We start from the raw sequence: 23,064 nt of genomic DNA, 5'->3' as shown, positions 1-23,064 counted from the left end.
GAGCACCTATACCTCTACTGTACCGGCTTTGTGTTAACAGGATTTTACACAGAAGCGCAGATGGCTGTTCTGTCAATGCTTATAAAGGCACCTCCCCAGGTGAAAATAATTGGGAAATCAGACACCTGGAACAAATGAAGAACTTCTCAAAGGCCAGGTGCCTTCTAGTAGCAGCACAAGGCCACTACACCCCAGAACCATGACACGTGGGGGCCAAAAGGAACACTCTCAGATCCAATGCACCGCCCCCATCTGTGAAACATGATGGTGGGAGTGGTTATGGGTTGTGCATGTATGGCTGCCTCAGGTACTGACTCACTTCATTGAGGATGTAACTGCTGTTAGCAGCAGTAGAATGAACTGTGAAGTGTACAGGAGCATCGTACCTGCTACAAGTTTGAGCAAATTTTAGAAGTTTAAAATTTGCTCAAACTTGGTGAGCAAATACATGGTGAAAGTGTATAATAATATCCTTAAATGAAAGCTGAGAATATACACTGTCATACATTCCTTCCCATTTACATAGGCTAGTGTAAAAATGTTAGTGAGGATTAAAATCAGTCTGCTTCTATGTGATTGCACCTTCAAGCACTTGCTTATTTTAGTGGAATTGAATTTGATAACTTCAATATTGTTTCTTAGTGTTTTTTTTTCTCCCCAGATCCACAAATGATTTTCAACCCCCTGGGCATCTACTGCATGTGTGTGATTTCTACAGGATCGGGATTAGGATTAGGATTGAATTCATTGTGACTAGCGCTTGGGATTATATCACCCCTTTGACCCATGTGCTGAATTAATTTCATCTAGACTCGGAATGAGTCAACGAGAAAAATGAGATGAGAAAAATGAGGAGTGAGAATAAGTTTTTCCAGTTGTGAGTGTGTCATAAATTCTGGACCTGTTGTGCATTAAAGATTAAAGAGAGCTTTGAATGCTCAAGTATTTGTATCAATCCCTTTGACTAGCACTTTAGAGTAAAAAACCAATACAGTACATTTTTATTAACTGAGTAAATGTCCGTTTGAAATCATAGTTTTTAGGGAACATCCATGATTCCAACAATCTGCTCTCCAGGTCGACAATTTAACCATCTAAGCAGTTGTGATTTCTCTCCCTTTTTCCAGGACACTTTCTCCAAAATCAACATCTGATATTGAAGCATTAGGTTTGTATATTCCATGCATATTTTAATTAATTAATTTGTGGAATTAATGAAATATAAATCCAACAATTAATTTAACTAATTGCAAATGAACAAAACAAAATATATTAGTGTATTATGAAAAATTGTAACAGCACTTGCCTGTTACATGTTTGGATTTCTGCAAAGCGATCAAACTCTTTTTCAGCAATGCATTTAAAAAATATCATTTTCTTGTCTTTACTTGTTACATAACAACTGTTTCATCTTTATTATATGGTTCTTATTTTACTTGTAAAGTTCTAAATAGTTAGCCAGCATCACATTGCTTGTAATTGGTAGCTAATTATCTGTCAAGGAATAAATATATATATAAACTTATCGTGAATTATCTTATAGTTTAAAATTAAAATATTGAATAAATCGAATAAAAGTGATAATGATAATAATGATAACATAATGATGACACATTGCATATTAATTTATTTATGTACAGCATATTTTCGAAGGTATGTGGGCACCTAAACATCACACCCGTGTGTACTTGTTGAACATCTCATTCCAAAACCATGGGCATTGATATGGAGTCGGATACACCTTTGCTGTTGTAACAGCCTCCACTCTTCTGGGAAGGCTTTCCAGTAGATTTTGAAACATGGCTGCGGGGATTTGCAAGATTTGTGGATTCAGTCGCATGAGCATTAGCGAGGTTGGGGACTGATGCTGGGTATAAGGCCTGGCTCGCAGAGGCCATTCCAATTTATCCCAAAAGTGTTTGATGTGGTAGATCAGGGCTCTGTGCAGGCCAGTCAAGTTCTTCACCACCAAACCCAGCTAACCATTTCTTTAGTGACCTTGCTTTGTGCAATGGGGCATTGCCATGCTGAAACAGGAAACGGCCTTCCCCCAAACTGTTGCCACAAAGTTCACTGGAACTAAGGGCACTAAGCATTTCGCCAAACCCCGATTCATCCGTCAGACTGCCAGATAGTGAAGCGTGATACATCACTCCAGAGAACGTGTTTTGTACTGCTCCAGAGTCCAATGGTGGTGTGCTTTACACCATTCCACCTGGCACTTGGCATTGCGCATGGTGATCTTAGGCTTGTGTATGGCTTCTCATTTCTTGAAGCTCTCGATGAACAACAGTTCTTGTGCTGACGTTGTTTCCAGAGGTAGTGTGTAACTCTGTAGTGAGTGTTGCAAACGAGGACAAATTTTTATGCGCTACATGCTTCAGCACTTTCAGGAAAAATATTTGTGCTAAACTGAGGGAGATGTTTCCTGGCTGTCAGATGAAGATTAAATAACAGAATTAACAGAGCAGAAATGAGCACAATTCCAACCTGTTGATTTCGACTTTTTAGCGATGGGCACAGATCTCATACAGTCCGAGTTTCAGGTGGAGGGGGAGACAGAGTGTCCCAGCTCAGCTCTGAGAGAAGGGAAAATAAACTTCAAATTCAGGTAAAAATCACATGTAAAACCTGGCATATACAAACAAGAGCCCAAAAAATTAATTAACTCGAATGTGCCACTCATGGAGCAGAATATTTAGTTAAATACATGAATTAGAATTTCCTGTAGTACATAGGAAAATGTAAAGAGATAAGGGTACCTCAGTGGTAATAATTCATCTCCATAATCATCTCAGTGATACTTTCTACCTCTGGACAATAATTTTATAAACTACTTCTGCACAGTAGTTCATTCAGTGTACATAATGAGACCATCTGCTGTAAGACAAAACACCACTACAAAGATTGTGTAAGTCTCTAACAAAAATGTCATTAAAAAATCACCTTCACTACGTTCTGGTACTTGGTATAAAAATCATAGTTTTGAGATAATTGTTACATGCATACTAAGAGATGAAACACGCACAGTAAAATGTCCGCTCTGGAATGTTGGACCAAAAGTTATCTGTTAGGAGTTGAAATAAACACTGGACATTTTCCTGTGTAGACTAGTAATGAGCGAAACACCTTTTTCCAGCAAAGATAAATCTCTTCACATAAATGATAATTGTCCTGTTATGCAGTACAGATGGTAATGTTTTGCCTCAGTAATCCCTTACACACATGAGGGGGTTATTTGGTGGGGGTTAGGGGAAGAAAAAGCCTGTAACCTATGAGTCAGAAGGATTACAGTAGATAAATTCCCAAATTGATGGGATGGACAGAACCTTGACCTGTCCGCTAACCGCTAAAATGGATAACCACTAAAAATAGCTGTTTATGATTTCTGTCTGCATTTGTTGCTATGGCAATGATACCATGTTGGTGATTGTGCTGGTGTTTATGTAGCTTCTGCTTCAGTGTAGCCCACAACTTAAGTTTCCTAAATAATTGTCAGGCCTTTTCAGTGATTTTTTGTATTACCAGTTTCTTGATTGACAAATCAAAACAGACAGACGTTTTGCGTAGGCTTTTCATATCTTTTTTCAATGAAAAGGCCTTTGGTGCTTCTGCGTGTTGCGGGAAATGGGTGTAAAGAGACACACCTGCACCACATGGTAAAATGTCAGCACCAAATGGCCTGCTGCACCAGTCACAAAGACAGATTGTGGCTGATGGAACACAAGGCCATGCAGTATGTGAGCTGGTGGTCAGGTGTGTGATTGTGTGATGCAGGTACCATTGCCTCCTGAATCTCCTCTGTCACCATATTGACAGTCTAACTGAACGCTTCCCCAGATTGCGGACACTGACACAGGGACAGGGGGTTCCATGGGAACACTAAAGAGAACACAGAAGCTCATGGGGGGGGGAAGAACAGTCCAGAGGTGGGACAGGGCACATCTGAGATGAGTGGTATGCCCTGGGATGGCCTAGGAGAAACACATGATGGACCCCATGTTCCAAAAGTCAATGTGACAAATATAAGTACTTAAACCAGCAAATTAATTAAAGGTGTTGAAAACACAAAACAATGTACATACAACTTTAAATGTGTAAATGGATCATTTTAAAAAGGCACTATACAATATAACTAGGCTATATTTATTATTAAGCTTTAGTAGACTTCTTTAGAAGAATGATTTATTCCCAAATGTAATGCCAAACTTCTTGGGAAATTTGAAAACACAGTATATTCTTGTTTAAACAGCAAACGATTTTCACCCAAAATAAAGTTGAGAATACACACATTCAATTATCTAAATTTATTCACACAAATTAAAAGTATTGAATGTATGCCCATGTAAATACACATGTAATAATGTTTAAGTGTTACCTAGTTGTGTCTTTGAACAACAATACAATGGACTGGATTCAGTTAACATTTGAATTACAAATACATTTTCCTTTTATATTCACAAAGCAGTTGAGTTCATTTGGGTGATATATGAACTTGCCTAAGTGTCTTTGTGAAGAAAAAACAAATTAGTGTTTCAATCCAAATGTTTAAATAACAATGATTAAATCCACACCACTGCCATGCCTGTAACATTTGGGCTGGTTAAGTACCCAGTGACATTGCAAAGTGCCATATCAAACACCATTAGCTTGATTGATTAAAGTAATTCAGTTTCAATTTTGACCTCCCCAGCTCACGTCCCGGACTTCTTATTGAAGAACGACAGCCTCGTCACATCACGCACAGGTCCGGCAAAAAACCAAGAGCAGAAGCCAGGCGAAGACGCCCAGCAGCGGGTCACCGGGAACGACGTTGCACCTGTGGTCCAGACGTGGAGCCCCGAGCCACGCCCAGGCCATCAAAGCTGTGGCAGCTCTGCTGAGTTTCCCCTGCCCTGGGACATCCCCCACCACACCTGCCGCAGGCCCCTCACCGAGTATCACATGTGCAATTACGACTTTACCCTGCCCCGCAGCGCCAACTGGGAAAGGTTTGAGTACCTCTTCCAGGAGCGCCACCGCAGGACGCATCTCGCACCATCGCGCATTGTCCACTCAATCACCGATCTGCATATCTGTGATCAGGTGAGTCAGCACTGAACATGCTGCGATGTATGTGCTCAGCGACTCCAGTGCACACTAAGAGGGCGGTCAGTCAAAGCTCATTTGTAGGAGCCCCAACCTGGTCCTGTGAACCGAAAAGAATTCTAAGAATTCAGAACAAATTATTATTTTTTTTTGGGGTCGTTTGTGCCTCTCTTCAGACCAGCCTCTTTGGAGAGGGGTAGGGCTGTCCTTGTGATTATATTATGAGAGTGAAAGTGAAGGATGCTTACTTTATTGGAAAAACTTTTAGCATTGTGAACAGGTGATATCAGAAGGGAAGGGGGTCATGGGTGAGTATACAGATTATAAATAAGATTATGTATGCAATTGTCAAACAAGATAATTTTTATCTGCATTGACTATTTAATGCTCAATAACACTGACAGAGACATTGCAGTTTAATTTGAAAAACAAAGCCTTTGTTGGCTTTTAGCTAACCATCTTGTTGGAACCTGGAAAGAACATTGCATTTATATTTTACCCATGGTTATTGAAGCTTGTGTGGCTAAATAAAATATCTCTGCAAGTAATTACAATGATGGTCAGAGCATAAGAGGTGGATTTGTGATTGCATATTGATTGCATATTTAGGCGTTAATAATACAAGTGTGATTTCCAAAAAAATGATTTGTTTGTTTCTGGAAGGTCAGTTGCTTCAGTGGATGCTTATCGTTTCTGTATCTGCTGTCGTTGCACGAGGGCATTATGTTTTGAAACTCAAAATGCTTTTTAGAACATTTGGCTTAAGTTTGTTTTGTCAGGTTTCTGTTGCCTGCTGTAGTTAATTTTTATCGCTAATATTTCTGTATCAGATTGAGGTAAGACATAAGCAGTCAAGACACAATTTTTATTTCTTAGTTTATTTGTCAAGTACCCTTAGGGGCAAGGATGGTGATGGAGGATGCTTGCCACCATTTCTTAGGTGGCCCTTGATTGTGTTGCAAACTGCATTAAGGATAATGTGATAATATTTGACTGCACTGCTATTTCTTGAATCATTCTTAGTTCACTGGCTTCTGTTCGATCAAATTGAAACAGTCTTAAATTTATTGAGCAAAAAGAAAGAAAGAAAGTCATGGAAACACTGGAGACTGGCTTAATATATTAATTGAATGTAAGGTCCAAACCACTTCATGCTTTAACTGAATTATATCCTTACTTGCCTCACAGTTCAATTGGCCATGACAACTGTTAAATGTCATAAAGGAGAAATGTGCCCTTTAGTTTGATTGAATGTAGAAAGTAACATAAGATTTAACGCTGTTTTTCCGCAAAGCATAGTGTTGATAACAAAGTTATTATCAACCATTATTAATTCTTACGTCAAAAATTATAGCAATGTAATGCAATTCAACTGAAGTGCCGCCACATTTTTTTTTTTGTAAAGCAGTTTCACAGGAAATTAGATAGTAAAATTAATTCTAAAACTGAACAGACTCGATGACAGTCTTACCTGGGTTCTTCTTTAAAGTGCCATTGGACATAAAATGGTCCACGTTCATCAGGAAGACATGTGGGGACTAACAGGGAACTTAAAATTAAGTAATCAGAAAGAAACTTTTGCAACACCAGGGTTTCGCCACGCTCAGCTCTTCCTGTGCGCACTATTCATGGTGTAGGACTTCCTGAAAACAATAAACTGCTTTTGCAATAACGGCAACAAATATGATAAAGTCCCATTTTACCCAATTATTTACAGGAACACAGATAATAAAGTTTTACAGCAATGAATCATGAAATCTTGCTTCTCAAACCATTTAATTTTCATCACATTTTTCATGTCGGTGAAGATGTGCGTACGTGTATGTGCACAGATTAGAGGAGACAGGGGAAGGGGAAGAAAGGGTGTATTTGCTTACATGTTTGAGAAATTTAAGAAAGTAGGGCATTGATGACTGGTGGCCATGTCTGCTCTAAATGTTGCATTTCGTTGTTTGTGGAAGCAGTCATTCTTTCCATGGATATACTCAGTCAGGTCAGGCCACTGCATACTGCTTAGTTATTTACTTGTTATCCAGGAGGACAGTCTTCTTGAAGACAGTCATGGCAATGTGAGTGATTCAGGAACAGTGGTTGCAGAGTAAGCAGAGAGAAGAGGAAGGTGGAATTTGTTAGTCCAAAAAGAGAGATAGTTTGTTGATCATTTCTTGCCAGAAGTGTAGTGCGGGTGGACAGTGCCAGGTTGCATACGGTGTTTGAGGGACATAGTAAACAAGCGTCTGATTCTAGGCCCATTTGGTGCATTTTTTGCCTGTAATATGTGTTCTATGATTTATTTTATATTGAATGAGTTGTAGGTTCGTATTAGTCATGGAGAATGGATCCAGTGGTTGGCATTGGGTCTTAGCAATAAAACATCCCCATTTTTTTATTGGGAGGGATAGGGTACGGTCTGCATAGTTGAGTAGTTTGTATAGTTTAGTGATTATTTCGTAGAGGTCGTAATTTTAGTATATTTCATTATGGTTTGAGGCTGTAAATTAGTTTTTTTAAATTTTTATTTTGTCGCATTTTGGCAGCACGGGGTTGGATAAAAATAGCAAATAGGGATGGAGAGAGGGCGTTCTTGCCTAGTCCCCCTTTGTAGTGCAAGACTTGGTGATATTAATCCATTAGTTGGGACAGTGGCCATTAGGGAGTTGTAAAGTGTCCTTATCCTGTTGATAAATACACCACATGGCCATACGTATTTGGATACCTGACATACATCATCTCATACAAAATTATGGGCATTATGGAGTTTATCCAACATTTGCTACTATAACAAACTCCACTCGTTTAGGATGGTTTTACACTAGATGTTTGAGCATTGCAGCAGGGATTTGCTCCCATTCAGCCAGAGGAGCATTTTTGAGTTTGGGTACTGATTGGGCGATTAGGCCTGGCTTGCAATTGGCCTTCCAACTGATTCTAAAGGTGTTGGATGGGGTTGAAGTCAAGGCTCTGTGCAGGCCATTCAAGTTCTTCCGCAACGTTCTTGACAAAACCATATCTATATGGACCTTGCTGTGTGTCTGGTGGCATTGCAATGCTGAAACAGGAAAGTGCCACCTCTTCGGGAAGCACTGAATCGTCTAGAATGTCATCGTATGCTGTAGCTTAAGATTTGCCTTCACTGGAACTAAGGGGTGTGCTGATGGTGCCATATTCCTCCAATGGAATTCTACATGTTAGTAGACGATATGTCGTGTTGTATGCAGACCAGGCCAGGTTGCACTCAACACTCTATTAAGTGGCTTTATACTGGATTTATATTGGTCTTTGAGCAAGTGTCCATTGTGCTTATCTGAAAGGCAAATGTTCAAAAGAATCACATTAGGACAAATTACAAATTTACTTCCCTGTACTGGATGATTCAGTTTTTCTCAACATAACAGCACATCCTGCACTCTTGTATGGCTTTCATATACCAGAAATGATCTGAGCACACAGGCACCTAAACATGCAGATGTCAGCGAAGTGTTTTTTCCCCCTTTCACAGCAACATGTCTGGTTTTCGTCAGCGTCATCTCACATCCTGTGTGAGGAAGCCCAGTACTGCGCTGCGCTGTTGTTTAGTCGATGAGCTACCTGGACCTATGATATCTCTTTTTCTAAAGGCTGACATTACAGAATAAATTCAACAAAATGCTACAGAGGAAACAATCAAATGTTTCAGACAAATCAAAGAACAAACCAAAGGTAGGAAATTGTCAAATGGCTAATTTACTATTTTTCTACCCTTAAAGCTCAGTGGCATTTTTAACTGTCTAACAACTACTCCGGAGAGCAAGTCATAAACGTGTGTATGCCGAGCAGGTGTGAGAAGCAGACTGTGTGTTATGGTCTCTCTGATGGTCAATTTACAGCGATGCGCCAGTGCCAATGTGACAGATGTGGTGACTGGCCCTGTCAAAGGTCCGGTCACATTAATCAAATGGATGAACTGAATGCTTTATTGCATTGGACTGCTATGCCATTTAATAGAGATTGCACGGATTGTCGGTTTACGTGATTATTTTGGAGTACGGTTGATGAATCAGCAGATTAAAGAGGACCTTTTCAGATGTTTAATAATAAAAGGAGCGGCAGACGGATTTAGCTCATCGTTTTAACACTGACAGTGCGTTGGCTCCCTAATGCACAGGCAATGCTTAGGACCTGGCCTCTGCACTTCGGTGGCAAGAGTTAAATGTGGACTCTTTCATCAGTGGTGGCAATCTACTAAAAAATGAATTGCTGATAATCTCCCTACTATAACACATCCAGTACCTTGAATGAAGCTCAACCAATGTTATTTAGAAGTTGTTCACTTTAATGTTTTTTTTTTGCTGTTGAGAGTATCTTTTCAGGCAGAAATGTGTGTGTCAACTGTTTTTGAATAGGGACTTTTCAGACAGAAATACGTGTTCACTTTCTTTGAATAGTACCTTTGCAGACAGAAATACACACATTAACTGTGTGTTAACATAACTCAATATCAGTCAAAGTTATTCATTATAAAAATTATTACTATAAATTATTAATTTGTGAAATTATAGGTCAGTTGTCTATAAGGGTTTTGCTTAAAAACCTTCAGCTAAAGACTTCCACTCCTTCTTTTTTTATCAAGTAGTCATGGATCACAGTTATGGGTAAGGGAAGTACAGAATGAGCAATAAATATTAGTGCTTCATGGAAAACTGTTTCAAGCACAGTAACCTTAATCTTGATACAAATACTTTGTATCAATGCCAAAATGCACTTTGGAAGACATACAGTAGTTACAGCCACAGACCACAGAATTTTAAAAGCCGCTCTCCGATGTTCAGTTGAAATGCGAACGAGAACAAAACATGTTCTTCCTGGATTACATACAGCCTGCTGTCAGTATAGCACTATATTCAGCTGTAGTGAGAAGTAATTTTTCCTCTTGCACAGCGATCAACCAGCTTTGGGAGATTTGATGCCTTCAGAAATCATCCATCACCAAGCAAGCCAGAGGAAAATGGCGGGGCTCTGGTAAGTAAAATAAACTAGCTCAACTCTGTAATGCAAAAAATAGTACGTGAAAGCAAATAGTAAAATGTGCCTATGTTACTATGGTTGCCAACACTGCCAATGTGTGTGTGTGTGTGTGTGTGTGTGTTTAGCCTGTTGAAGGGGAGTCTGAAATTGAGAGCTGTGATCAGAGTAAACATGGCAGCATTGGAAAGAAAATGAAGGCCATCTCCTTGACTATGCGCAAGAAGATGGGCAGGAAGTATGTGAAGGCTTTCTCAGAGGAAATGGTGAGTGTGGTGAGACACCCCGGCCGCATGTCCACACTACACCACACTTATGAGATGCGCCGATGCCTCTGCAGGTTCTGTTCTACTCACTCCACAGAACATACATTACACTTTCCCTTTTGTGTTTACACATTCTTGCCCTTCAAGAATCGAGGGTAGAAAACATTGAAAAGCTTGGCTAAATACAAACTTCCTCAGGGTTGAAAGATCCTACCTTAATTTCTGTACTCAACAAGACAGAGGAGCAAAAATAGGTTGACTACAAACACCTTCTACGTGTCAGTTAGGGAAGGGAGTTGGGGATTAACAGTTTTTCGGGCCAGAGAAGGGCAGTGCCCTGGAGCAAAGTGGGATGCTGAGCTGCTTTGCAGGAGGAATTAAACAGAACGGCTTAGCACTGGGCACCACTGCTTTAAGTTTCCCTTTCGTACAAGCTCCACCACGCTGACAATGACTGAACGCACACGTGGTCGAGTGACAGCCATGCATGTGTTGATCTTGAACCCAGGCTGATGATGTGGACCACGGAGGAGAGGAGGAGGGGGAGGCCGAGGGTAGCCGTCCCCTGGGAAAAGGTTCCAGGAGGACTAGCAACTCCCTGGAAAGCCTTAACAGTGGACAGAGCTCCTCCAGTAAGTGTGTCGTCCGCACGATCCCTTTGTCAGCTTCTGCCCTGAGGTGATTCTCATCTGATGCCTCAGATTGAAGACAGAGGAACATGGATGTGCTATTAAAATTACACTGTCAAACAAAATGTGTCCAGCAAAAATTTGAGTGCATTTTACCGTGTTTCTGAGTCATCGGGTTATATTTATTAATTCCTGTACTAAACGTGGATGTACACTGACAGCTTAAGTTGTCAAAATTTGAACTTAAGTTGATTCACATCAGTTCATGAAAATTAAACCTGAAAACCCATGGAAAAGGGATATTATTGATATTTATTAAAGTTTCAATATTGAAACTATAAACAATACAATTCCATTAGAGATTAATAGTTTTGAGGAAATCATACATATACTGCTGTAAAATTTTTCTATTACTTCCACTTCCCAAGTATGGATCTGAGCAGTTCTGTTCAGAATCAAAGTTGTTATAAATTGTTAGCAATTTTAGTTATTACTGTATGTGTTAGTGCAGGTGCAGGATCAGATTTTTGAAGGGTTCACATCGGCCGATTCAGTAACTGCTGAAGGATCTCAGTCTCAAGCCTTCTTTTGGAGAGTTTGTGCTCCATGTTCATGCTTTCATATCTACTGTTGGTGCTCAGGCGGTGTCACCAATGGGTCTGATAGCTCCACCAACAGAGACAGCCTGAGACTGGAGGAGGACGTCCCGTACACCGGACATTTCTGCGGGAGAGCCAGGGTTCACACTGACTTCGTCCCAAGCCCGTACGACGCAGATTCCCTCAAACTAAAGGTAGCCCATCTACGGCCATTAGGCCATTCTCAGTCTTACTCAGTCAATCTGCATCAGTCTGAATCGTCTATTCAGGGCTGTGTCTGTAAAGCCTGCCCAGAAGAACGATCATGATATTCCAGTTCACAGATCCAAAGGATTGCATTTGACTCTCAGCCTCCACCCTCTGTCAGTGTGCTGCTGTGCCTGGAGTTTATTGTTTACCATTTCCGATCTAGGTTGGGGACGTAATTGACATCATCAGCAAGCCGCCCATGGGTATATGGACCGGCATGCTCAACAACAAAGTTGGAAATTTCAAATTCATCTACGTTGACATCATTGTCCAGGAAGAGGCCGAACCTGAAAGGGCGCGGCCACAGAGGCAGAGCAAGCACCTCCAATCCGGGACTCTCCAGGAGCTGCTGGAGGGCCTTCATTTACAGGTGACGATCCGTTAGTGAATTCAAGCAAAGTCCATGTGCATTTACACCAAATTCTTTTTGCGTTGTTACACGAGGCTTTAAAGCCAAGGGGGAAAGTGTCAAGTTAAAGTGCCAAAATATTCATACTGTAAATTTGTCTTTCTGTGGATGAATTAAATAGTGGAGTGTTTTTGGTGTGTCTAACAACAAAAACAACAACAACAACAACAGAATCCTTGGGGTTCCTTTTCAAAAGCATAATGACTACTTCCTGATGATTAAAAAAATACACATTTAAAATAATTTCAAACCTTAATTAGATATAAATGTTAAATGGCAATTTCAATTGTAAGATTCCGATCATTTTTCCAGAGAAAAGTCTGAGGTGACATATGAAATTAAACATTTCAGGAGTACACCTCATCGCTGCTTCTCAATGGCTATCAGACCGTGGAGGATCTAAGGGATTTGAAGGAGAAACATCTCATTGAGTTGAATATGATGGATCCAGACCATAGGCATCGGCTGCTGGCCGCTGCAGATTGCGGCATCGACGCAGAGAGTGAGTAACGATGCTGGCTGCATCATATCAAAGTCTTAAGTCAGGGCTGTGGTTCTTTTGATGTCCTGCAAGAGTGCTTTGCCAAGTCATCACATATTCTCAAAGCCATTTTCAGTTACGGGACAGATTCAGCAATGACCTCCAAGGGAACAAAATGTACTGTAACGTATGCAAGAATTTCTGAAACAAATCTGTAGCCACCATCCCTTATACCCTGTACATACAGAACAGGGTAGAGAACAACCTTTTCAACAGAGAGTGGCATGTAGAACATGGAAGACAAAGCGGTAAATCAAGATAATTAAAAAATACATAGCGTGCGGGAAATTACACATATAAACACATTTGATAACGTTTGGAAAAAAGGGCCTCTTTAGAATTAGCAGGCGGGGGCCTCTGACAGGAAATGTTCTTTTTAGTGTGAACTTTTGAAGTGACTGTGGTTTAGCGCTATCTGATGGCTTACATTTTGGTGTTGAATAAGAAATTTGGTTTCACAAAGTTAATACCACTGTTTGTTGATCGAGCATGAAAAGTATCATTGCAAAAAAAAAAAAAAAAATACAAAGAATACTGAATACAAAATTAAGTTTAATTTATATCTAGCATCAGGCTTAACGGTTTCAAACCTTGTTTCAGTCTCCATGAGGAGAGTTAATACACCTTACTAATGCGGTTCACCTGAAGGTTTTTTTTTTGTTCTGAATTGGGCTGGCTGTATAGACAGGTCTAAATGAGGACATTGTTGGCCACGTGGTGTTGGAAGTGGTTGGCAACTGACGTGTAATCCAGTCACTTAATTAAAAGCAAAAACCCCGGCTAAAACACTTGGTATGAATTAGCATATTCGATGTTGCAAAACCCTTTCTAGGTTTTGTGTAGTATTTCCTTTTTCCACAGCTAAACTCGAGTTCTGGTAAAGACATGACATCACACAGATATTGAAACAGCAGACAAAATGTAGTTTGGGTGTGTGTCTTCAACTCGGTATAGAACCAACTACAAGTATCAAATATTCGATTCAGCCCCTTAGGGACAAGTCAGGGGTTTTGCCTAGCATCCCCACTAACAGGGGTGTAGCACAAAATTCTGGGCCCTATACATAAGCAGTCTCTGTGGGTCCCCTTCCTCTCTTGATCCATATCCCTCACGCATCATTCCAGGCTTTTCGAGGGCCCTCCCCCCATTCAGGCCCTGAGTAGTCAGTCCCACTTTTCCCCCCACTATGACGCCCCTGCCCACTAATCAACTTTCTACAATACTTTTACTGAAAAAAATCAGCCATTATTTTGCTGTTCTAGCAGTGTCCAATAGTCCAGAATGCAACAGCGTGGCTTTGCAGGGAATTTGGGGAATGCCCACGGTCTCTCACTTTGCTTTTAACCTTTAAACTGAGTTCTGCTAGCTAGCTAGCTAGCTAGCTAATGTCAATCTAGCTGGCTGTGTACACTGTACCCCTTCTCACAAAGGGGGGGGTGGTGAAAGTAGTTCTGGGTAATGAAAGAAAGTAACACACTGGATCAAATCCAGAAGACGCCAGACAGAATAGCAACTGAAAATTTGTGAATAGTGACAAAGTTAAACACATTACACGTCAGATAATAAACCCTGGAATGGACTACACATTTACTGCTGCACGTTTACTAAGTGATCTAGCCAAGAACTGTCCTTTAAGCATTTGGGTTATTAAGATGAAAATGCTCATCTGCAGTGTTACTATATTATTAAAGTCTGCTGGCAGACCGATTTCCTGACGGCCTGGACTGTTTTTGCAGCACAAGGTGAAAATGAGACGGCCGGCAGCCCCGGAGCAGAGTCTCAGTCAGCCAGTCCGAAGATGGATGATGACTGCACAAGAGACTCAGGCTGCTACATAACGTCCGAGCCCACCGACAATGGGAGGGAAGACGCAGGAAGCCACCCATCGACCCTGAGTTAGGCCGAGGCCCAACTGCAACTGTCAGTGTCACACTTCTTCTCCTACTTCATTCTGTCACCATCACCTAATGTGCAATTACATTACATAGTGTCCCCCACTGTGTAATTCTGGCCCCAAGTGGTTCCACCATAGAGCATTAACACTGGAGCTGGAGAGGGTAGAAGGGCCAGGCGATGAAGCCTAGGAAGTAATGGGAAACTAGCCTCTACTGCGCAAAACAGCTTGCCGCCCATTGAATTCAATTGAAATTGAGGGTAGAAAACCAAGGTGATTTAACAACCAAAGAAACCTCATGTCAGTTCTTCATGATCATAAAATTCATTATGTGTGCAATTTGTTTGGGGAAGTTTGGGGAAAATATTGAAATTTATTTACTGTACATTTTCCCAAAATATTAAACATATTTTTTTATAATCTGCTTTTCATATGAAACGTATATGTAAGGATTGTTACTTGAGTTTCAAAATACCATTGGAGAAGTTTTATTTTGCCTTCAAAAGCTTGGTATTCCCCATCCACTTTAATGAGGAGCTCCATGCTTTGCGCTCAACATGCACAGTGCAGGTTTACTTCCAGGGCTTCACAGCTTAGGTAGGGTGAGGTCATGCTTTCCTGTCTAGTATAAAATATGCATGTCTATGGGTTCCATGGACCTCTATATTTATACTGTATCTAAAGTATTTTTTTTATTTTTTTGTTTCATTCTGTTCCTTATACCACATGACCAGATTCCCTGACTTGACAACATATCAAGTGACTCCTTGTCAGACTGGGTTACAAGAGTGCATCTGAGGCCAGGGGAAACAGCTAGGACTATTTTGGCACAGTAGCGGTCGTTATGGGACATTAGCGTCCATGCTGTAGTGTCTATGTTTGTGTGTGAGGATGCACTTGCTTTTATGCTAGACAGTGTTAAGCTATTTCCAACAGCCTTGAGATCTTTTACTGAAAAAAAAGAATACACCGTAAAATGAATGCACTGGGCCATTGGCAAATACTGTATATACAATAACTTGTTTTGTATTTCAAGATACTATGTGACTGTAGAATACACACATGCATTACTAAAGTAATAAAAAGGTTACTGTGAGTTTGTTCTCATTTCTTTAAAATTAGATCTGGTACATGTTGTAGCCTACATTGCGAGGTTTGATTCTTTGATTGAGCCACATTTGTCACTGACAATCAAGAGAACTGAATGGAGAGTGCTGGCTCAAAACTATTGCTATGTAAGTACGCGTTGAACAAAGTTGTTGAATAACCTTATGACAGTCAATTCATGAAATACCACAAAATAAGGGTCATATACATACTTTATTGAACCTGTGGTTATTTGTCCTCTGCATTTGACCCATCCTAGTTACTTAGGAGCAGTGGGCAGCCACAGTGCAGCGCCAGTTCTGAGGCTAGTGCCTTGGTCAAGGGCAACTGCAGGAGCGCACCTAACATGCATGTCTTTGAGATAACAAGCATGTCCCTATTTTCAGCTTGTCTTTATAATGTATTTTCCTCTCCATTCCCATTAACATAAGAGCAGCGGTAATACTGTTTTACTTTGCTCCTGCCTCCCACGGTTAAAGTGTCAGATATGGTTTTTGAGTGCTCACATTTGCCACCTGGTGGTGGTTGTTAATCCATTACTTTTTCCCTGAAAAAGGTATTTTTTATTACTCTGAAATGTACATTATTTTTCAGTTTTTGGTAACCTAAACTTTTTTTTTAACCTCTAGCAATTTACTACTTACCTTTGTATCATTTCAGGTCATTCACTGGACTTGAACTGCTTACATTTCAATAAAACTGTAAAAATAGGAGTTTTCTAAAACTTGTTATCGGTAGTGTATGTACAACTGGTCCTTAATGTGGCCACTTATATTTTTACCATTGTATGACTTACTGCCTTTGAAACTTAATATTTTAAAATAAAAATTTAAAAGGTGTCTGCATTTAAACTACTTTGTAATAAACAATATCTTTTGTCCAAGTGCTTCATGGATACAAAACTATGAAATAACGCAATAATTACGTATAATAAAATGGCCAAATTTATCTTTTATCTCAATACAAACAGCAGAGTGGCATGAACTGTGGTTGTAGGAGCTTGGAGGTCTGAAGTTCATGTGGAGCTCCAAGCTTCTACAACCGCAGGTTGTACCACTCTGCATTAAAAATGTACATACATAACTTGTGAACACTCCATTCACTTTGAAAGATTGTACCTTAGGGACATATTCATTTATGGTAATTATTTCCATTAAGAGTGGCATGCCATTTCTAGAAAAAATTGCATTAGCCTACCCCAAGCTGGATCATTTCCAATCCAGTCACTTGCCCCCTGGTGGGGTAATACTGTAGCTACATGGTTAAAGCTAAAGTTACGCCCAAGTACAAATAAATTACATACTGGTTATGCAGCAAATTGTACTGAAAACTATAATCGAATCTGAAAATGAATGTTATTCTTTAATATTTTGTTTACTTAGTTTTATAATCATTGGTGACGAGATGTTCTTTAATGTGGTTCAGTTCATCCCCGAACACAGTTAGGAATGTACAAGCAGTTATACAAGACAAATACATAGAACCTATTCGCATATTGAATGCATATAATGTATGTATAAATGCTGTGGAACCATTTGAAGTGAGTCAAGAAATTTTGCTTTATTAGATTTGGGTGGGGTAGGGATAGAGGGAGTTAAATAAATTAGCATTGCACTGTATCTAAATGAATTATAAGAACATAATAATGAGCCCCGTTTAGTGAAATTTGAATTTCTGAATGTTCAAAAGACTTCCAGGACATCTCTCTCCAATGATAGCTTGCTATTGGTTGACTGGTATTGATCTAAAGCTGATGATTCGAATATTCATTCACAGAATAAAAAATACAATGTAACAAAAATGAATAAAATAAAAAAACAGACAAAAGCAGCAGTGATAACATAACACATTCACTCATTTCATACAATGAAGATGTTTCCAGCACATCTTGGACACAATACTAAAATCTGTCCCAACCAAAATACAGTATATGTATTACATTTTTTAGCAGGCTTACAGAGTTGTAATACGATTCAGTGATTCAATAGAAAGATTGTATGAGACATACAACCACAATTCAACAGAAGAAGAAAAAAACGCTACTTTGTATAAAAGGTTCTCTGTAGCCACGATTAAAGATGCTATGATGATGCACTCTTCCCTGGGTCTCATGTGAAGCAGTTAAATTGAATTCAAGAGGCGTCTTTAACCTACAATATGAAAGGAGACATAACAAATACTAACTGGTAAAACTGCCTTCCAGCAACACACAGGGAAGAGAAGCCTGTGGGGAGGAGACAGTTGTTTGTATGGGCAGTGTACCAGCCTGAAAGGTAGTTGGTTTTAAAGAAGAAAGAACATCAGAATGACCCCATTTTCTTTTGGAAAAGTTAACATAATGGCCTGGATTGAAATATTAAATATGCCCAGGCATTTTATGTGCAATTTTTAAAATTTATTTCACGTGTAGCTGAATTTCTCATTCAAATAATTCATTTTAATTTGCTTTTACAAATAAGGACCTATTAACATGAATCAATGCCAGAGCGTTTTTTGTGACATCTACTTCAAACTACTACTTCTACCTCTCAAAAGTATTGCTGTTGTTCTTTACCTGGATATTGGCAAATTAAGGCAGCCCCAGGTAGTCCACTGATTGGGGCAAACTAATATGGAAAGATAACAATAAATGTGGGTGCAATTCAGCTGATTCATTGTTTTCTCCATTTTTATACCATACTGCATAACATATTCTTACTTAAATCAAAAATTGCATACATCAGCACTGTTCATATATTTCTACAAACCATAAATTTAATGTCATGTTTAATAAAATATGACATAAGCAGAACACATGCAATGGACTTTTTTTATAATCTGATAGTCAAGTGCAGTGAATTTTCCTGTGGAGGATGCACAAATTGAATTAATACCCAAAGACTAGAACAACATTACTGCTTGCAATTAAACCACATCTCCAATAGAACACAATATCTGATGCACATTCTATGGCCATAATGTACAGTTATAAGCACCACACCACGTAGCATAGCACAGGGAGGGTGGGAGTTCCAATGGTTTCATTTCACATACTTCACATACATTATTAGAAAGCGCACACATTTCACCAGGTTCAGTTAATGGGTTCTCGTTACCTGAGCAAGATATCCATATCCTCATGTTTTTAGAGTTCCAACCCTTTAATATAGCCACTGGAAAATCAAGCACAAAGTGCTGTATCCTTAATTTAACATGAAGTTCCATTTAAACAAGATTTACCCCTTTTCCTCCCGGTGTGGAATTCCCAGTCCCCTGTCCCAAATGCTAGAATGTACTCTGTTCACTGGGCAGAATGCAGACAACCATATTCCCTGTCAGCTCTCGCTTCTTGCCATACTACAGTGCACAAGTCCGGCTCGGACAGACACGAGTCGGAGATAGAAACTTCACGCCCAGCTCATCAGGCGAACACCGGATCGACCAGCAGGAGTTGCTATCGAGGGATGAGGTGCTTTGATCCCAGCTGGGTGAAACCTTCCCCTTCCCTGGGGGACTCTGGGGCTGATTGTGTGTCGCCCCACAGGGCCACACAGGCCACGGACAGCACTGGCACCGTCCGGATTCCACACCAGACTGTGGAGCCCATCCACACACTAGAACAGGATAACTGGGATTGAGCCCCCCCCCCCAGCAGAAGATTACCCCTCTTTGATATAGTTTCCCCCATGTGCATGGTTTTTAAAAATCTAATAATATGTCATCTGCAATACGTGCTTCCTCTTGGATTAAAAATAAACCTTTTATATCACAAACACGCAGTGTACTAATTGGTGTTGGTTGGTTTCCTACCGCAAACCATATCAGATGTGTTTTAACAAGACAAGGCTGGAAGCAAAACTGTTTCCCTGAAGCGCAGCAGCCAAGTAACAGCAGATTGCCTCTGCGTTCATTACTCTATGAGGATACTGAAAAGAATGAATGGGGAAAATGTATATAGCCTGGCCTTAATACCCACAAGAGTTTGGGGCAGTAGAGGAAAATGGCTGCCATCTGAAACAGAAACCTTAAAAATAAATTTCCCCTCCACCTCCTTGCTTTGAAAGTCGGCTTTGTTGGAACTTGTTCTTGGTGACCACCACATGTTTAAATTCTATGCGGAATATCTTCATGCTAAACACAACAGAAATGAGAGCCATTTTTACAAAAATGTACACAACCAGTGAAGCTTCAGTCTTCAGTCCACAGTAGTTCAGAAAATATATTCCCATTCATTGGTGTTTTGACTGTATCCTTTAAAACAGTCGTGAAAAAACAAAACAAAAAACAAAACAAAAACATCACTGAAAGAAAGGAAAAATCACTTTTAAAAAGCTTGGTCTCTTTCTTTAGTGGGTAGAAAGTCAGAGATACAGTGCCAGTTCCAATATCAGTGGGCGATGCCTTCATTGGTGTAGCCGTCGTATCCGTTCCCCGAGTACAGCGACAGCTCCTCTGCGCTGCTGGTGCCATTGTTTATTTCTACCAGGACGGCACAAGAGAATCAATCAATCCATCGACAAATACATCTCATCTTCATATAGCACGCATATCAACTGCCATTGCGCTCGGTTACGACCCGGTCTAGGTCAGATCGTAACAGGAAGAAGGAAAAGGGGAGCGAGAGGGGAATGGGTAATAGGAATGAAAACTACAGACAGGCGAGAAACTCCGGTCCCTATCTGCCAACCCGAAACTAGCTAACTAGTCTTCAAAGTCTTGCTGGGTACAAACGCTGAGCTTTTTTAATCCAACAAGACCCCAATACATTACATACCACAATGGTAAATGGTAAATGACGCAAAGAATCATGACTATTCCAGAGCATGGCGCCAAGCAGAAGAGGTTAACAACCTCCACCCAGTGTTACGTTCAAAAATTAATCAAAAACAATTTGCAAATACTGGAGTCAATACACAGCAAGCAGAAGGGAAAAATGAGAGTCGAGGTTGAATTGAACGAGTCAAACACACAACATCCACTGGGCAAACAAACTAGGGCCAAGGCAAGAATCAGAGTCGGATAAAACGAGTCAATGGTCAAACACAAACCGTCTAAACCAAAAGGTCTAGGCGAGAATTGAACAAAATAAGCTCAAACATGCAAAGTCAAACAGAGTATTCACTATCCACAAGTACCCAGCATGAAATTCAAAGAGCCAGTCTCCACTGGTGAATGGCAATTGGCAGCTTTTGCAAGCCAAGTAACCAGAAATGGCCAATTTGATGACGAATCGAAATTATGAGAGAAGCATGCAGCAGAGACAACTATAAACAAAAAACTTATGACAGAGGTCATGATGAGCTCACAAAGCACATCACAGAAGAGTGACGAGACCATATTTTCCCCTCCTCCCTTCATTCCAACCTTGCTTATTGCTAGGTTTTCTCTGAAGAGCAACTGACACAAGCTTACTTTTATTATTTCTGAAAGGCATCTAACTGCAGCCAAACTTTTAGTCTTAGCTATATAAAATTTCAATAAGCCATCAGGGAGAGAAAACTTGGTTGGGCACACCAAAAATATTCCAAGTAGCTGGCGTTTACAAGATATTGTAAGGCTTGTCGTTTCAAACAACTTTCATGGTTTGGTTTGTTTTTGGGTTTTTATTTTCAGAAAAAAAAAACTCCAAGAGCCCTTTCACCAGCTTGATGGATTGCGATCTTTTCTGATTAGAGTTGACGGAGGTGGAATGGGCAGCAAAACTCACCTCTCACATCCTGTAAGTACTGAGCTCCCATGCAGGAGGGGAGGGGAGGGGGAGGCGGGGGTCAGGCAGTTAGAGGCTGTGGAGTGTTGGGGCACAGTGGAAGGGTACTGGAGGAGACGGGAGGATGGAGGAATGGAGGGAGAGCAGACGCACACGAGACGCACTCTGAGACAGAGGAAGCATGCGTCAGCGGCAGAACTGCGAAGCAGGAGGAAGAGGAGGACGAGGCTGCGTGAGGGCCCCGCCGCGTCTCCGCTCTCTTTACCTGAGAAGATGAGCTTCTCCTTCATGAGGCTGACGTCGCGGCTGGAGCTGCGGACGGCGGCGGCGCTCAGCATGATCTGCTCGGGGTTGTAGCTGCGCATGCCGCTCAGCCTCCACCTGCGGCAGGGTGCGGGGGCAGAGTGAGCAGCAGCGCCACGTCGCATCTACCGCCTGCCCTCAGGGATCAGCGCTCTCGTGTCAATGAACGCATGCACAGATGCATGCATGCACAAGTGCACGTACGCACAGATGTGCGCAGAAATGCACGCACGCACAAACGCATCAAATGCTTGTGAAATATACACTATATGACCAAAAGTATGTGGACACCCCTTGTTCTGGGGCTGTTATTCATGGTTTGGGCTAGGCCCCTTAGTTCCACAGTGAAGGCAAATCTTAATGCTACAGCGTACAATGACATTCTAGACGATTTTGTGCTTCAGTTTGGGGAAGGCCCTTTCCTGTTTCAGCATTACAATGCCACCGGGCAAACAGCGAGGTCCATATTGAAATGTTTATTTCAAGAACGGTGTGGTAAAACATAACTGGCCTGCACAGAGCCCTGACCTCAACCCCATCCAACACCTTTGGGATCAATTGGAAAGCCAACTGCCAGCCAAGGCCTAACAGCCCAAAGAGTGCCCGACCTCTCTAATGGTCTTCAAACGGAATAGAAGCAAATCTCAGCAGCAATGCTCCAACATCTAGTATAAAGCCTTCCCAGAAGAATGGAGGTTGTTATAGCAGCAAAGAGTGGACCAACTCTGTATTAAGGCCAATATTTTGTATGAGATGTTGGATGTCACGTGTCCACATACTAGCCATATTGTGTATGTACACAGGCATTTAATCAACTGTCGAAAATCATCAGTAGTTCCTTTAGTTGAAAGATCAGTTAAATAAATGTCTTGAAAAAAACGTTCTTCCCTGAAAACCATCTAGTTTTTCGCACATATAACCAACATGTAACAAACTAAGGAACAAGAAAACATTTCCACTGTTACGCTCCATACGGTGATTTTCGAATGGATATACACAGTAAACTACATCTAAACGTCAAGTGTATCATATTCTAATATATGGGATCTCTAAACTCAGCTGTTTAAAAATGTCAACACATAAAAAATGAACATATTGGACAGGCAGATACAAATATATTAACAGACATTTAGCACACCCTATAGCCATATATCAAGAGAGCTGAAAAGTAAGACAAACTGAACTCATTAAACCCAAGGAAAATTAAACTGTCCATAGAAATATTATTAAACAGCACAAGGGTGCACTCAGAGTGGAGGTAATGTTGAAGACTGAAGTGAAGTTTACTGTGG

The 23,064-nt window shown here is 40.6% G+C and overlaps 2 protein-coding genes and 1 long non-coding RNA gene across 11 annotated transcripts in view; 1 reads left to right on the top strand and 2 right to left on the bottom strand.

The window, feature by feature from the left end:
• Nucleotides 1-1,606: 1,606 nt before the first annotated feature.
• On the bottom strand, nt 1,607-6,731 carry LOC135262771 (uncharacterized). Its single transcript, XR_010332317.1, has 2 exons — nt 6,560-6,731; nt 1,607-5,188 (listed from the first exon to the last, which is right to left on the bottom strand). It is a non-coding gene; the product is annotated as an uncharacterized LOC135262771 (long non-coding RNA).
• On the top strand, nt 4,381-15,772 carry LOC135262770 (SAM domain-containing protein SAMSN-1-like). 4 transcript variants are annotated; one of them, XM_064349968.1, is made up of 8 exons: nt 4,381-5,085; nt 10,006-10,086; nt 10,218-10,355; nt 10,864-10,987; nt 11,626-11,777; nt 11,996-12,202; nt 12,593-12,743; nt 14,519-15,772. In XM_064349968.1, exons 1-8 carry the CDS (start codon nt 4,945-4,947, stop codon nt 14,680-14,682), a joined length of 1,158 nt encoding a protein of 385 aa, XP_064206038.1. In that variant the 5' UTR covers nt 4,381-4,944; the 3' UTR covers nt 14,683-15,772. The 4 variants fall into 4 exon arrangements, with proteins under 4 accessions (XP_064206038.1, XP_064206039.1, XP_064206040.1 ...); XM_064349969.1 differs by having other exon boundaries at nt 4,694-5,085; nt 10,006-10,090; nt 10,228-10,355; XM_064349970.1 differs by lacking the exon at nt 4,381-5,085 and adding an exon at nt 8,597-8,787.
• A 1,545-nt stretch (nt 15,773-17,317) lies between these two features.
• The window catches only part of LOC135262769 (glycerophosphodiester phosphodiesterase domain-containing protein 5-like), a 48,124-nt gene continuing 42,377 nt past the window's right edge, over nt 17,318-23,064 (bottom strand). For 2 of the 6 annotated variants that reach the window (XM_064349962.1, XM_064349965.1), the window contains 2 exons: nt 21,735-21,850; nt 17,318-20,241 (listed from right to left, as the gene is read on the bottom strand). In XM_064349962.1, coding sequence (XP_064206032.1) covers nt 20,150-20,241; nt 21,735-21,850 — 208 coding nt within the window. In that variant the 3' untranslated portion in view covers nt 17,318-20,149. Of the gene's footprint in view, nt 20,242-20,667; nt 21,635-21,734; nt 21,851-23,064 lie in introns of those variants that run through there. The other 4 variants (XM_064349961.1, XM_064349963.1, XM_064349966.1 and 1 more) reach the window with 2 other exon arrangements.

Source organism: Anguilla rostrata, chromosome 9 (genome assembly GCF_018555375.3).
Source record: "Anguilla rostrata isolate EN2019 chromosome 9, ASM1855537v3, whole genome shotgun sequence".
Lineage (NCBI taxonomy): Eukaryota > Metazoa > Chordata > Actinopteri > Anguilliformes > Anguillidae > Anguilla > Anguilla rostrata.
Note: the sequence above shows the minus strand (reverse complement) of the source record. Positions and strands in the feature narration are given on the sequence as shown.